This window comes from Mus caroli, unplaced genomic scaffold, assembly GCF_978045245.1.
Source record: "Mus caroli unplaced genomic scaffold, Mus_caroli_1 scaffold_16, whole genome shotgun sequence".
NCBI lineage: Eukaryota > Metazoa > Chordata > Mammalia > Rodentia > Muridae > Mus > Mus caroli.
In genome coordinates, this window is record NW_028227271.1 from 99,821,203 (window position 1) to 99,835,584 (window position 14,382).

The following is a 14,382-nucleotide window of genomic DNA, read 5'->3' on the forward strand; positions in this document are numbered from 1 at the left end:
CATAACACTGAAAACTTTCTTAAAATAAAATACTTCGAACTTGTTTGCAGGTTTTAATAGTTACGAATATTTGGCCTATATTAACCTAGTCCCTTGTCAAATCTCTGATTATTCTTTTATCTTATACCACTGGTCTGTACTTAAAATCGTTAAAAGAGAATAATTGATAATGAATTTGCTGTAAATTATTATAGTTATTTCCTATAAAATATTATATATAAATTATATAAAATTTAAGGAATTCTGTTCTTGTTTTGGTATTGGCTAGCATATCCCTTCTTAGTGACCATAACTGATATTGGGCCACAGAGATCAAACATACTTTCCTCTTTTTTTTTTCTTATTTACTATTTTTATTTTACTTAGGTGTGTTTGTTTTTGATTATTCTTTATATCACTTTTGGCAACAGTCACAGCAAAAGATCTAAATGAAGTAAGAGTAGATCCATTAGAATGAGGGAGTATGAGAAAAGAGGCATTCCCAGTTATTATCGGGACAAATTAACCGAAGCGCACACACCTGAGTTCTGTAGCTCCTGGCGGCTGAATTGGTAGATAATGTCATACTTGCCCCCAAGGGAGCCCGAGGTGAAGTAGTGGGTCCCGAAGTCATCAAATATCCGGCTGTACACAGCAGAGTTGTATTCTAAAGGCAGGTGGACAAGGGCTTTCAGGAAGACATCTGAAAGCTGCAGGTCTGTCGCTTTCATTGTGAAGTTTAAGACTTTTATCAGCTTATGGATCCTGATAAAGCTAGAATCCTAAGTAAAAAGGGCAAAAGCATGAGAAGGAAAATAATGAAATGGAGATGGAGATGGAGAGGTTCTTTAAATGTCATTAACTTCTGATTAGCCCCATTCCTACTGCAGGATGTAAAATAATTCAACTCTATTTCGTGTTCTCATACACGCAGTCTTCAGGCTGCACTCCAGTATCTTTTCCCTTCGATGTTCAAAGGACTAAACAGATGAGACCACCTTAATAATGTCTACTGCATGCCTCTGTTATGAATTCTCTAGCAAGGAAGAGATCAGTGGTCAGACGCACTAGTCTTTCCGACAGTTAGTGCATAGCTGGACCATCAGTGAGTTTTAATTTGCAATGCCCTAATGCAAATAAACAAGAGTAAAAATGATGACACAAAGATTCAACTGAAGCGTTAAGGCAATATTCACTAACCACAAAGAAGCATTAAATTCTGTAGACTTTAGTTATCTACTGCCAGACTGAGGAAATGTGTACCAAGTGACATTTCATACTCTTAAAGCCAAAGGACACCACATTTTTCATCACTAAATAATGAAATTAAACCAATTCTTTATATTCTCACTCTGACACCCATGTGCAGAAGTGTGAAGGTTTTTTTATTCTTGGCATTTTTTTTTTTTTGCAAACACATCCGCTTGTTTTTTTTTTTTTTTTTTCACTTCTTAATATGTAGGTTAATCCAAGGTCAAACAATTGATACTGTGTTGTGATTTCATTCCTGTCCATTCTCTCACGTAACTACTGGCATTTATGAGCATACTCAGGTATGCTGTGTTTACAAGTTATGCATTTCATCTGCTCTCCTGCTTCTAACAAATTGTGTTATACAAGCAATGGTTACAGAATAACTACCAGGCTTTAGCAAAAGGATTTTATTGTAACTGCTAATTATGAAACAGCCATTTTCCTGCATGTTGTAATTACAAAATCAAAACGCTGCTAATGCAAAATCCAAAACCTTGCAAAGTTAGAAAGAAGCTATCATTTATTCTCTTCCCCACTCTGCTTTCTTCCTGTCCTATGTTCTGGTCTTCAATTTAAATTTATTCAGCTGTGTCAGATGCATTTGTTATAGAAGCGAACAAAGCAGAGAAAGTTTGTTGCTTTGAGAAGTTTATGTTTCTTTGGATGCTTGTGAATTCTATTTCTGAAATTTAACACTTGAATTTTATCCAACAGCCTTCAAACTTGGAGTATCTCTGTGCTTTTATTAAGAAACATGTACCCTTATTGTAAGCTTTTGGAGGTTCAATATTTATAGCTTTTCTAACAGACTAAATCATTGGAAACACACATGCAACTTTGATAGCTCAACATAACAGAAGCACAGGCTTGATACATTACTACTGTACAATGGCTGGAACTGGCAATTTGGATCAAGAAGTTACATTATACCAGGCTCTTAAGCACATTTCATTTGTGAGATCTTGCTGTGCTGTGCTGTGCTGTGCTTGAATTGTATTTTATGGTTTTGGCTTTGTAACATAAATGAGGTAACCACCAAGCCTCACAGGATTATTATTCTGCTCTGAAGAGATTCTCTGCCCAATGAATGTTTATTCAGATCTGAGACTAACAAAAGAAAACAACACATATTAGGTGAAGCTGAATGGCCTGCACTAATTCCCAAGTCTTTGGTGTGTCTCAGTATCTGCAGACTAAGAAAGGTCACAGTAGCATTTTCTCCATAGATGGGCCAGAATAAGGAATCCTCTATTCAGATGGATCCTCTCTTCTACATCCATCTTGATACTGTCCTGAGCTATACAAGAGTGACAATTCTAAGGCAGAATGGTTGAAAAGTAGGACTTTCATATACTTTAATCTCTTAATAGCTCCAAATGTTTTGACTTTGGGAAAGGCTATTAAGATAAAAACTAGCTCTTTATCCATAGAAAAGAGTTTGTATGTGTGCTCTCTAGTATGTTTAAAACATTTATATATTACTCTGTGAGATTTGTCTCAAAGTCAGCTCACTACTTGCATGTAACCTACACATTTTCAGCATCTTCATCTCCTTCCCTGTCTATTCTGTACTTTTAGACAATAATGTATAGCCATGAAGGCTTTGTCAGGGCGAGCTGGGGATTTGATCAAAGACCAGATCCCAAGATAATCTATGTCTAGAGAAAGTCCGAAACAGATCGCATAAAAAGACAAAGTTATTATATGTCCTTTGTAAGAAACATGTTCAGTTAGTTAAGGCAAGCCTGACAATCTGAGGGTGCACCCTGAGACTCATATAATAGAAATAGAGAATCAAATCTAACAAGTGATGCTCTGACTTCCATAGACATATTGTAGGGTGTGTACATTTGCACACACGGACACACACACTAAATGCATTTTTTTTTAAAAAAGTTTCTTTAAACATGATGGGGAAATTTCAACCCACCAAGTCTCAACAATATGGTTACCTAAACAAGATCTGCATAATGGCTAGGTACATCAGTAAACATGCCAAAGTGAAGGGGATAAATTTCATAAGATTCTACCCCTGGGCAAAGATGTCCAGGCAATCGATGGCTGCTGAGGAGGTAAGAATCAGTTTTCTTCAGGGATGAATCACCCAATAGATTACAAAATCTCAAGGTGTCAGCTCTAAACACGTGTATGTGGACAAATGTACTAAATGGACTCAGTAAGTTAAATATGTGTGTGTGTATAACAATACTAAATAATGAAGTAAAGGTATTAAATTTCAGAGAGAATGAAGGGGCAAAGGAGGAGTTAGAAGGACAGAAGAAAAAGTAGAAATGATATAAATCTTAAATGCTCATATATAAAAGTCTCAAAAGAGTTTTTAAAATAAAAAAATACATTAACATCACAAGCAGTCTAAAAACTATCTCCATCATTGGCAGCATCATGATGAAACCTTTTACTTTGTATAGCTTCCAAATGCTTAGAAAGATAGCTCTCTTTGGGGCTTGAGAGACCAATCATCAGTTAAGTTACTTGATTATTCTTCTAGAGGACCTGGGGTTGGTTCCTGCACCCACATCCAGCAGCTCACAATTATTTGTAATTCCAGTTGGAAGGGATCTTACACCTTCTTCTGGGTCTGTGGGTACCCACTCCCGTGGCATATACTTATTCACACAGATATACACAGTATATGAAAATAAAAACGAGCCTTAAAATTTATTGAAAACAATCCATATTGACCACAACCTGGGAGAGAAAACTGAAAATAAGACAAGAACAACTCCATGCAGCACATCTTTTAATACTACATTGAGAATTATGAAAAGAGTCTATTTGAGCATCTTTTAGAAATCCTACTGATACAGAAATGTTCTGCTTCTTGTTCTGCTTGCTTGATTGCTTTGTTAGTTATTCATTTTGAAGAAAGAGTGAATCATCAACTATTTCCCTTACCTTCTTGTGGGAAGCTTTAATGACTTTGTTGAAGGAAGAGCTATAATGGGAATATTCATGTTTCTTTGAGTAATAGAAAATTGGTATAGAGAAAAATTCTTCTCTGTCACCCACTGAAAGACTGTCTTCATTTTTATTATTTTCAAAAGGGGTTAAATCCTTGTAGAATTCTGTTTTCAAGTCATCTTCTATAGTTTGTACCTGACCAAAAAAGTGCATAAGAAATAAAACATAACTTGGGGAATACACAGCAGAGCTACTTGCTGTCATCTTGCACAATGATCATTCATCCATTCAGCAGTCAACAAGTAGTCATTACCCATCTCATATTACTGGAGAGCAAGAGAATCTGTTAATCCTTACACTCAGAGAGTTAATAGTTTAGTTAGGGAGAGAATACAGTATGGTGGACACAGTACTCATTGGATAACAGATCAACATAGACCAAGAGAGTCTGTATTTCAAGAATCTCAACTAAGGAGAGAACACAAAACCAGAGACTTGAAAGATAATAAGCAGCGAGGGCTACCCTCATAATGTTATATGTATAAGCATTTTGTTTGTGTGTATGTCTGCACACGGCTTGTGTGCCTGATGCCTGCAGAAACAAGTCATGAGCTATTGTGGGACATATTAAATAATGCACCATCCCATGCTAGCACTGGCTACCCTCTTGCCCCAGCGGTCTTGCCGCATCGATGACTAACCCATTGCAGCGACCGCCCATCTGGCAGTTCTCTTGCTGTGGATCCTGCTCACATTCCCAGCCATCTACCCCCTGTGGTCAGTGGTCACAAATCTCAGCAACCCGGCAAAATCAAAACTCTAGAGGCTTGTAATTTATCAGATTTATATCAGTAAATTCTCAACCCACAAAACGCCCGCACAATGAACAAAAAAACTCAATTGAAATAAACACAAGCTACACAGCTAGATGGGGAAACGCACCCCACTTATTATTTAATCATCTATCTAAGAAATCCCCCATACTTTTGGCTCCCAGGCCTGTGTGGTTCTGGCTCCTCTTCCTCTACGATAGGTTCCATCTTATCTCTTTCTCTCCTTCTCTTTTTCTCCTCTATCTGTCTCTCTTCATCTCTAAAATTCTCAGTCTTCCTTTTCCACTGTCCAATCACAGGCTTCTTGTTGTATTAATATTTAAATTAAGTGGGGAGAAATTCTGCTACAAGCTGTCATTCATGTGTCACTGGGAACCAAACTTAACTTCCCTACAGGATCAGCTGGTGCTCTTAATTATACAAAGTAAATCATTTCTTCATGATATTGCCAGTGATAAAGTCAATTTTTAAGACTGCTAATGACTTTAATGTATTGAGATTTGATTTAAATTATGTTTCAGAGATCTACTACTGAGACAAAAGAGGGTGAGGTATGACCCTAGCTGGACTCTCTCTCTCTCTCTCTCTCTCTCTCTCTCTCTCTCTCTCTCTCTCTCTCTCTCTCTCTCTCTCTCTCATCATCTATTGGTTATGCCTCTGAGATGCAGGACAGCTTTGAAACCCACTTGAGCAAAGAGTAAAACTGGGTCATGTCTCAGGACCTTAAGCCTCTGCCATTGTCACAACAGTAAGGACAAGATTGATTTAAGTCACTCAGAATGTATGAGATCTATCTGGTCTGGTCAGCAATAGAAAAAACAAAAATACAAAAACAAACAAACAAACAAACAAACAAACAAAAACCCAAACCACTCATTAGTAAAATCCACTGAAAGACAAATCATATGTTGTATTAAACAACTTTCAAAATTAACCTAGAAAAGAGAGAAACCTAACCCTGCTGCAAAAGATGACTGTTCAATGATGGTGACATAACCAACATCTCACTGTTGCTTTCAGAAACCACAGAATGCAATGGTTAGTGTCTAAAATGCTCACATAATGAACCTCTTAGTCAGTTACAAACTAGTAAGGCCATGCTATTATAGAATATGTGCATATAAACATAGCTGTGTAGATTTATTCACAGGTTCTTAAAAAAAAGCCTAGACTGTAATTTTTTTTTTTTACTCTGTATGAGCTCAAAGAATAAGATATTAGGGGCCAGCAAGATGGCTTAATAGGTTTGTGGAGGTTTGAATTAGAATGAGCCCCAAAGGCTTATATATTTGAATGCTTGGTCATTAGAGAGTGGCCGTACTTGACAGGGATTAGGAAGTGTAGCCATATGGGAATAGGTGTGGCTTTGCTGGATGAAATGTGTCATGGGCTGGGCTGGGCTTTGGGTATTCAAATGTTCAACACAGGCCGGGTGTCTGTCTCTTCCTGCTGCCTGCTGATACAGATGTAGAAGTCTCAGCTCCCTGTCAGGTACCATGTCTGCCTAGATGCCCCCATGCTTCCCACCATGATGGCAATGTTCTAAACCTCTGAACTGTGAGTCTGCCCAAACTAAATGCCTTTTTTAATAAGAGTTGCCCTAGTCATGGAGTCTCTTCACAGCAACAGGACACTGATTAAGACAGGATTTAAGTCCGAAGACCCACAAGGTAGAATTATGAAAGTTGTCCTCTGATTACAACTTGTGGTGTGTACATTGTCTTCTTCTTACACACACACACACACGCACACACACACACACACACACACACAAAAACACACACAGACACACAGAAGCATGAATAAACAAGTAGATAATAAAAATAATTTATTGAAGGCAGGTGTCAGATGTTGGCAGGCAAGAGGTGGGGGGCGGGGTAGATGTCCTGAACAGAAGCTTAGAGAAGATTCTTGCCAAATGTGTTAGCTGGGAAGGAGATGGATTTATAAGTGAGCAGTGACAAAAAATTATATTAGACAGGGAAATTGGAATGAGGTCTAGTAAACATTTTTTCTTACGAATTCATATTCCTTGATAAAAGCACTTTTAATTATACATTATTAATAAATACCAAGTGTATGAATAAAATGTTTAATATCAATCACATTTGTATTTTGGGAAGGGCATTTAGAAGGTAAATCAACACTCATTATAAAGATAAATGATTCCAGAGATGGAATGAAGGATCATGGGAATGCTGTTCTGTAAACTGGGTGAAGTAGATCCCTGCTGAGAATACTGGGGTGTGGTTGTTTGTGAAAATTGTATTTTTGAAAGCAAGCTTCTGGACTCCCTGTTTGGAAGCTAGAAAATGCCTTCAGCAGAATATCACATGTAAACACAGGTATGTTTCTTTCTTCAAAGTTCATTCAATATTGTATACCCTGAAAATATTGTCATTAGTGTTCCAGGGGTGTTAGAATATGCTGTTGGACTCTCAAGTTACTTTCTAAACCCAAATGTATATCTTATATGTTTTTAAATGGAGTGCATTAGATTGGAAAGTGCCTGTATTTACATGTATGGAGGTGTCATAATTTTTAAAGATTACATTTATATATTTATTCATTTATTCTGTGTTTATATGCATGGGCAGACTCATGATACAGTGCACATTTAGATGTCTGAGGACAGCGTACAGGAGTCTGTTCTCTCCTTCCCACAGTGTAAGTTCTGTGGATTCAAATTAAGTCTTTGAACTTGGCAATAAGCCTATTAACCTATGAGTGCTGTAAAGAAATGTTGAGCGAATTCTTATTGAGTACCTACTATCATAAAGAAGGTCTCACAAACGGTTAGATTTCAAAAATATCTTGGGCAGTATAGTCTGTATGCAAGAACATGACTATTAAAACCATAAAAATTAAAGGAAAAGTATTGCTCTCTGTCTTTCTCACTGTTCTGTTGATGTGAAGAGACACCTAGTAAAGGCAACTCTTATAAAAGAAGGCATTTAATTGGGGGCTTATAGTTTCAAAGGCTTAATCCATTATCATCAGGCCAGTGTGTTGTTGGAGAAGTAGCTGAGAGCTACCTCCTGATCTACAAAACAGTAGACCTTGCCTGGGCTTTTTAAAACATTAAAGCCTATACTGTATGACACACTTCCTCCAACAAGGCCATACCTTCTAATCCTTTTAATCCTTGCAAACAGTTCCACTCCCTGGTGACTGAACTTTGAGCCTATTTTATTCAGATCCCCATTTCCCCCCACCATTCACTTTAGTGCAACAGGAATGGAGCACTTATTTTTTGATTACTAGGTTATTCTCCAGCACTGCACTGTGCTGCTCATTACTATACAGGAAAACAATCAAATCAATAAAATTTCTACTTTATTAAGAGCGGTAAGCCAACTGTGTTTTATATTCAGACTCATCATGATTTTTTGTTTGTTTTTTTGTTTTTGTTGTTGTTTTGTAGGAACTTTGAGACTATTCTGTCTCATGTAAAAAGCTATGATAAGAGAACATTCTGTTTTTGTTTTTTGAGACAGGGTTTCTCTGTGTAGCCCTGTCTGTCCTGGAACTCACTTTGTAGAACAGGCTGGCCTTGAACTCAGAAATCTGCCTGCCTCTGCCTCCCGAGTGCTGGGATTAAGGCGTGCGCCACCACGCCCGGCAAGAGAACATTCTGAATAATTAAATTTTCTTGGCATGGATATGTTTTAAAGTTCTATGTTCACGGAGAAAAGATGAGCAGTCAAGGAAATGTGGGCTTAAGTCTGTAACTTCCTACTTTGTTTTATGCTGGGTAAATGACTCATTCTTTTTTCCCTTTCCTCTAGTTTAAAAAAAAAATGAAGATAATCTTGACCTCATTGGGTTTTGGTAAGATTAAATAGAAACATAAAATGTGTGATTGAAATTGTTCATTATTCTTCCATTCAGCTCCATCGTGCATCAAAATTGCCACTGGAAACTTATAATCATTATCAGTGTGGGAGTGACCACCACGCCACACTGTCATACCTCAAAGTTGACATTTTCCAGATTGGCTGGAACACGGTATGGATTACTGGCTCGACTGGTCTTGACGAGTTTACATATTCCTCCAGTGAAAGAGTTATCAAGAACTTCTCCTCTGGGCTCTCCTGCCAGAAAATGAAACCTGGAAACAAAGCAATTTTGAAGAATTCAGTGGACATAGAGCAATCTTTAAAATTTATCTTACTTATATGGAAGACATTCCTTTTTCTAGAGATTCTTGACTTCTGACAAATGACTCCAGAGGAAGGCTCACTTTTTTTCTACTCTCTAATGAGACACGCATAAAGAACTGGATATCCTAAACCCAGCCCTATTGACTCAGAAAGATCTGGGAGCTCAACGTGGGATAAAATTAGAGCTTATAATTTTTATCATTTACAATGTTGATAGAGATATCAGAAGCACATTATGATAAAGTAAGAGAACATTGATAGAAAGTAAATTATAAAATAGCAATAGCAACTATTTAATAGTATTGTAAAAATAGTCCTATATTGTCATATAATTACATTTAAAATGTATTTTGTTTATTAAATGATTATCATTAGCATTCTATAAACTAAAAAGTAGTAAGTGTTCTATAAATATTAAGGAGTTTAACACTTAATGAATATATATTTTTGATAAAATTGTTTATACTTATTTTTACAAATAAAGAAATTGAGGCACAAAGATTAGCCTATTTAAATTCATATATTCAAAAAATTGTTAGCAACGTGAGGAAAATTTCATTCACCTCATATAGTCTTCCAGTTTCTTAGAGACTGTGGTGCATATTCTCTAAGAAAAGAAGTTGTCTTTTTTTTTTTTTTAATCAAAAGTTTGGTAATTTTGCATTTACCAAATTTATTATAGATGATAAAATTGTCTTTATTAAGATTACGCTAGACTTTAAAAATATATATAGTCAATTTCTACATATACTTGACCAGTTAACTTTGTTTTCCATAGGACATATTTCAGTTTTAGGAAATATTCAGAAGTTCCATGTAGTAGGAGTGTTCTCCTCCGCCCTGCCTCACTCATGATACACACGTCCATTCTGATAATGCTCAGGTGCTCACGTGGGCATGCACATCCTCAGGAAAATCATGCATCACTTACACACGTGTGCTTCTGATATCTGTCGCCCTATAGTGTTAGTTTAGAAAACACGTGGTGTCTACATGGCTTCACCTTTCTCAGAGGCTGCACTGTTAACTTCCTACACAGCTAAGCAAAGACAAACAGATCCATTTCTCTGGGAAGGCATCATGAAGCAATTCAATATGTGAATTTGGGTAGTCTGCTGCTAGACATTTGGACTTACATTATAGAATTAATTATTCAGACATTTAGCTCTAACCTATTGGCACAGTGTCCTTAGAGGAAGACAAACAATGGGAGGAAGAAGAAGAGAAGGTGAATGGGGTGGGATGGGAACAGAGTGTAGTGATGTGAACACTACAGCAATTCAGCTGCATGGACATGAAAATGTCAGAATAATAAATGACTAAGAAAGTTAAGAGAGGAACAGGAATAATTAGAAAGTTAGAAAATGAAGTTAGAACTTTAAAAGCAAATACTTGTCTAGTATAAATAGCTGTTATTTTTCTACCAATATGAATGTAGAACATACAATTTTAAACCATGTGCAGCTGTTATCTCCCATTAAAAGATGGAGGTAACAGTCACTGCCTTCAGGTAGTTTGGGAAGTTAATAGTGGTTAGCACAAGATTAGCCTGTTAGCCTGCCCTGCAAGATGGAATAGTGCATTTTAGTTTTCCTAATTTTCTAATGGAGAGAATGGATTTTAGTTCCATTAAGTGAGATCACATTAACTTCAAGAGTTTTTTCTTGTAGTATCCAAGACCAATGGACAAAGGTCAACCATGTAACCAAGGCAAACCTAAAACACAATTAAAGATGATCTTTCTCCAGTTAGACTGGCAATTACTCAGAAGACAACAATAAGATATGTGGGCAGAGAACAAAAAGGGGACAGTGGAAATGTTAGCCAGTATAGTTACTGTGGAAAACAGCATAAAGACTCCTGAAATACACTATGACTGTTCCATGATATAGCATCCTTACTATTGGATACATATTCAAAGGAGTAGAAATTGTGTATGTCAAAGAAACATCTATACACATTTTACTAGAGAACTATTCATAATAGTGAAGATTTGGAATTAATCTAAATGCATAGTGACTAACTAGTATACGAAGAAAATACATCATCACCAACATGAATGGTGGAAGATACTATACTGAATGGGGCAAACATGCACAGAAAGGCAAATGCCACATGTTCTCATTTAGATGTGGAAGCTAAGTAATTTCAGAGACATGTAGAAAAATGACTACCTATGTCTTGGAAGGAATAGGAAGAGGATAAATAATGGATACACAGGTAAAGTTATAAAGAAGGAAAACCTCTATGTCTATAGCACAGTAGGGTTTGTAAACTTGGCCACATTTAATTGAATTAATTGAATATTTCAAAATAGGTAGTAGAAAGTATTTTCAGTGTTCTCAACAGAAAGAAATGAAGTGCTTAGATGACAGATATGTCAATTTCTCTGATCTGATAAATACACACTGCACATACATACTTAAATGCTACACCATAATTCACAGATATTCATGACTACTATGTGCTGATTAAAATAGATTCAAGATGTTGAATGGTACAAATAAAATTCATTTTCTACTCAAAATAACATTAAGAAACAATTTCATTTATAATGACATTTATAAGAAATGTTTTAGAAACATACTGCAAAAAAAAAAAAAAAAATCTATGACCTGTATCCTGAAACATATAAAAATTGTTGGAAGAGTAAATAGAGGGTCAATGAATCAAAAGACACCCATCTTCATGGACTTAGAGCACTTCCTTTATTCATGTGGCAGTATTTTCCAAACTGACATTTGGATATTGAACAACCCCATCAAACTCTCTTATGGTATAGATTGGAAGTGTCCTCCCAGATGGTCCATGTGGTGAAGGTTAGTACCCAGTTGTAAAGTTGAGACCTTAGAAGATTCTAGAATATTTAGGAGGCAGGGACTGATAGGAGAATGATTATTTGAGTCTTGTAGCTGTGTCTTGTCTTGGGTCTCTCGATGTCTATCTCTTTGTCTTCTAACTATGAGCTGAGTGATCTCTGAACACATACAATGGTGCTCTTTCTCATTATTGACTTGGGATAAACAGCCAATGACTAGAGACTGAACTTTCAGAAACTATGGGAAAGATCTGAAAACAAATCTTCCTTTTAGTTATGTCTATCAGATATTCTGTTACAACAATGAAAATTGTAACATAAAATATAAGCTGACATTTTCTTCATAAAAATTGGCAAACAGATTCCAAAAGTCATCTGGAAATAGCCAAAAAGAATCTTGAAAAACAAGAACAAAATCAGAAGAATCACAGTTTTTGTTATGAAAGATAGTTAAAGCCTGAGTGATCAAGACAATGTAGGACTATACAACTAAATCTTTATGATCTTATATAGGCAAAATCTTCTCAGATGAGATGCTGAAAGCACTCAACACACACACACACACACACACACACACACACACACACACACACACACACACACACACTTCTTCATATATGTATATATTAGAGTTTATTGGAATTAAGAATTTATACTTTTATACTTTAGGTATGCAGAAGATGTAGCTTAGTCTTTAAGGGCACTTACTACTCCTGCAGAGGACATATATTTGATTTCCAGAACCCATATAGCATCTTACAGCCACCTATACATTTCTCTCCTATGAGATGTGATACCCTTTCAGGACTCTGCAGGCTCCTACATGCCTGTTGTGGACATAAATGCATGAAGGTGCTCACACATACTCAGAAAAAAAAAAAACCCACCAATGTCTTTAAAATTTTTACACTTCTAGAGACACCTAGAATATTAAAACAACCCAATGGAGAAAAATATTTATAAATAAATTACCTATCTGCTGAGGAACTTACATCTAGAATATACAAAGGATACTTCTAACCCAATAATATAAAGAATATCTTAGCCTACAGTGTGTAAGTGATCAAAATATCTGAATAGACATTTCTTTATAGAACAAATGGAAGCAAGTAACAAACATGCAAAAAGTTGTTCAACATTGTGAAACATTCAGGAAATAAAAACCCAAACCACAATGGGCTATCCTTTTATACCCACTAGGATAGACAGCCTTAATGGAAAGGGGCATTCGAAACAACTGTTGGAAAATAGGGAGATAGCTTAGAGGGCAAATGTGTTTGTTAGTGAGCCCGATGACCTGGTGGCCTGAGTGTGATCCTTGCAACATGTCAAAAAGCTCTATGAGGTGGTACACATCTATAATCCCAGTGCCCTAAAAGTGAGGCAGGAAGTACAGACAGGGGAATTAGCCTGAAGCTTGTGGGCCAGATACAATGGTCTGCAGTACAGCATCAGAAACAATAAGAGAAGATGTTGCCTCAAAACAGGGTGAAACAAGAAAATTAATTCCAGAAAATATGCCTTCTGATGTTCTTATGTGACCTGTGGTTCATAGATGCCCATTTTCACACACACACACACATACATACATACACACACACACACACACACACACTAAATAAATAAATAAATAAATAAATAAATAAATAAATAAATAAAATAAAATACATTTTTTGTTAGTAACTTACTTCCAACACTTACCAGTAATTAAACGTTTGCTCCATAAAAGGCAAACTAAAGGGAGACTAATTTTTCAATCAAACAAAACAATGAAAACATAAAATGTTGCAGCTGCTCTGAAAAAATCTGTATAAAATGTTCTAAAATTATATTCATGTGGTGGCTATCTAAATCTGTGAATATACCAAGAAACTATAGATTTGCAAACTGTTTTGAAATAGAACCATGCTGAATAGCACAATCCAGCTTGCAAACCATGATCTTTTGCTCAACCTCCAATGTGCTTGCTTCGAATGGCCAATTTGAATGCATAGTGAATGTTGAGTACAGCTCCGTGATACTGTTCTGAGTGGAAATGGGTTCGATGAGTTCTTTAAGAAGCACTGCTTTTGGGCTAATATCCATTCATCAGTGAGCACATACCATCTATGTCCTTTTGGGTATGTACTCACTGATAAGCTCAGAATACCTACGATACAACTCACAAACCATATGAAACTTAATAAGAAGGAAGCCAAAGTGTGGATGCCTCAAACCCACTTAGAAGGGGGAACAAGATAATCATGGAGGGCAGAAGGAGGGAGAGACCTGGGTGGGGAAGGAGAGGGGGAGGAAAAAAGGGGATTGCAGGACCAGGCATGGGAAGAGATAGGAGAGAAGTCCAGGGGGCCAACAGAATGAGTAGAAATAAGTAGCAGCCGGGGGCAGGGAACTTGGGGTACCACTAGAACGT

General features: G+C 36.5%; 1 protein-coding gene across 1 annotated transcript in view; it reads right to left on the bottom strand.

Moving 5' to 3' along the window:
* The window catches only part of C6 (complement C6), a 91,229-nt gene that overhangs the window by 48,172 nt on the left and 28,675 nt on the right, over positions 1-14,382 (bottom strand). Inside the window, exons 6-8 of the mRNA XM_021183668.3 lie at positions 8,961-9,099; positions 4,150-4,350; positions 521-761 (exon numbers count right to left, since the gene is read on the bottom strand). Of these exons, the coding sequence (XP_021039327.1) occupies positions 521-761; positions 4,150-4,350; positions 8,961-9,099 (581 nt within the window). The remainder of the gene's footprint in view (positions 1-520; positions 762-4,149; positions 4,351-8,960; positions 9,100-14,382) is intronic.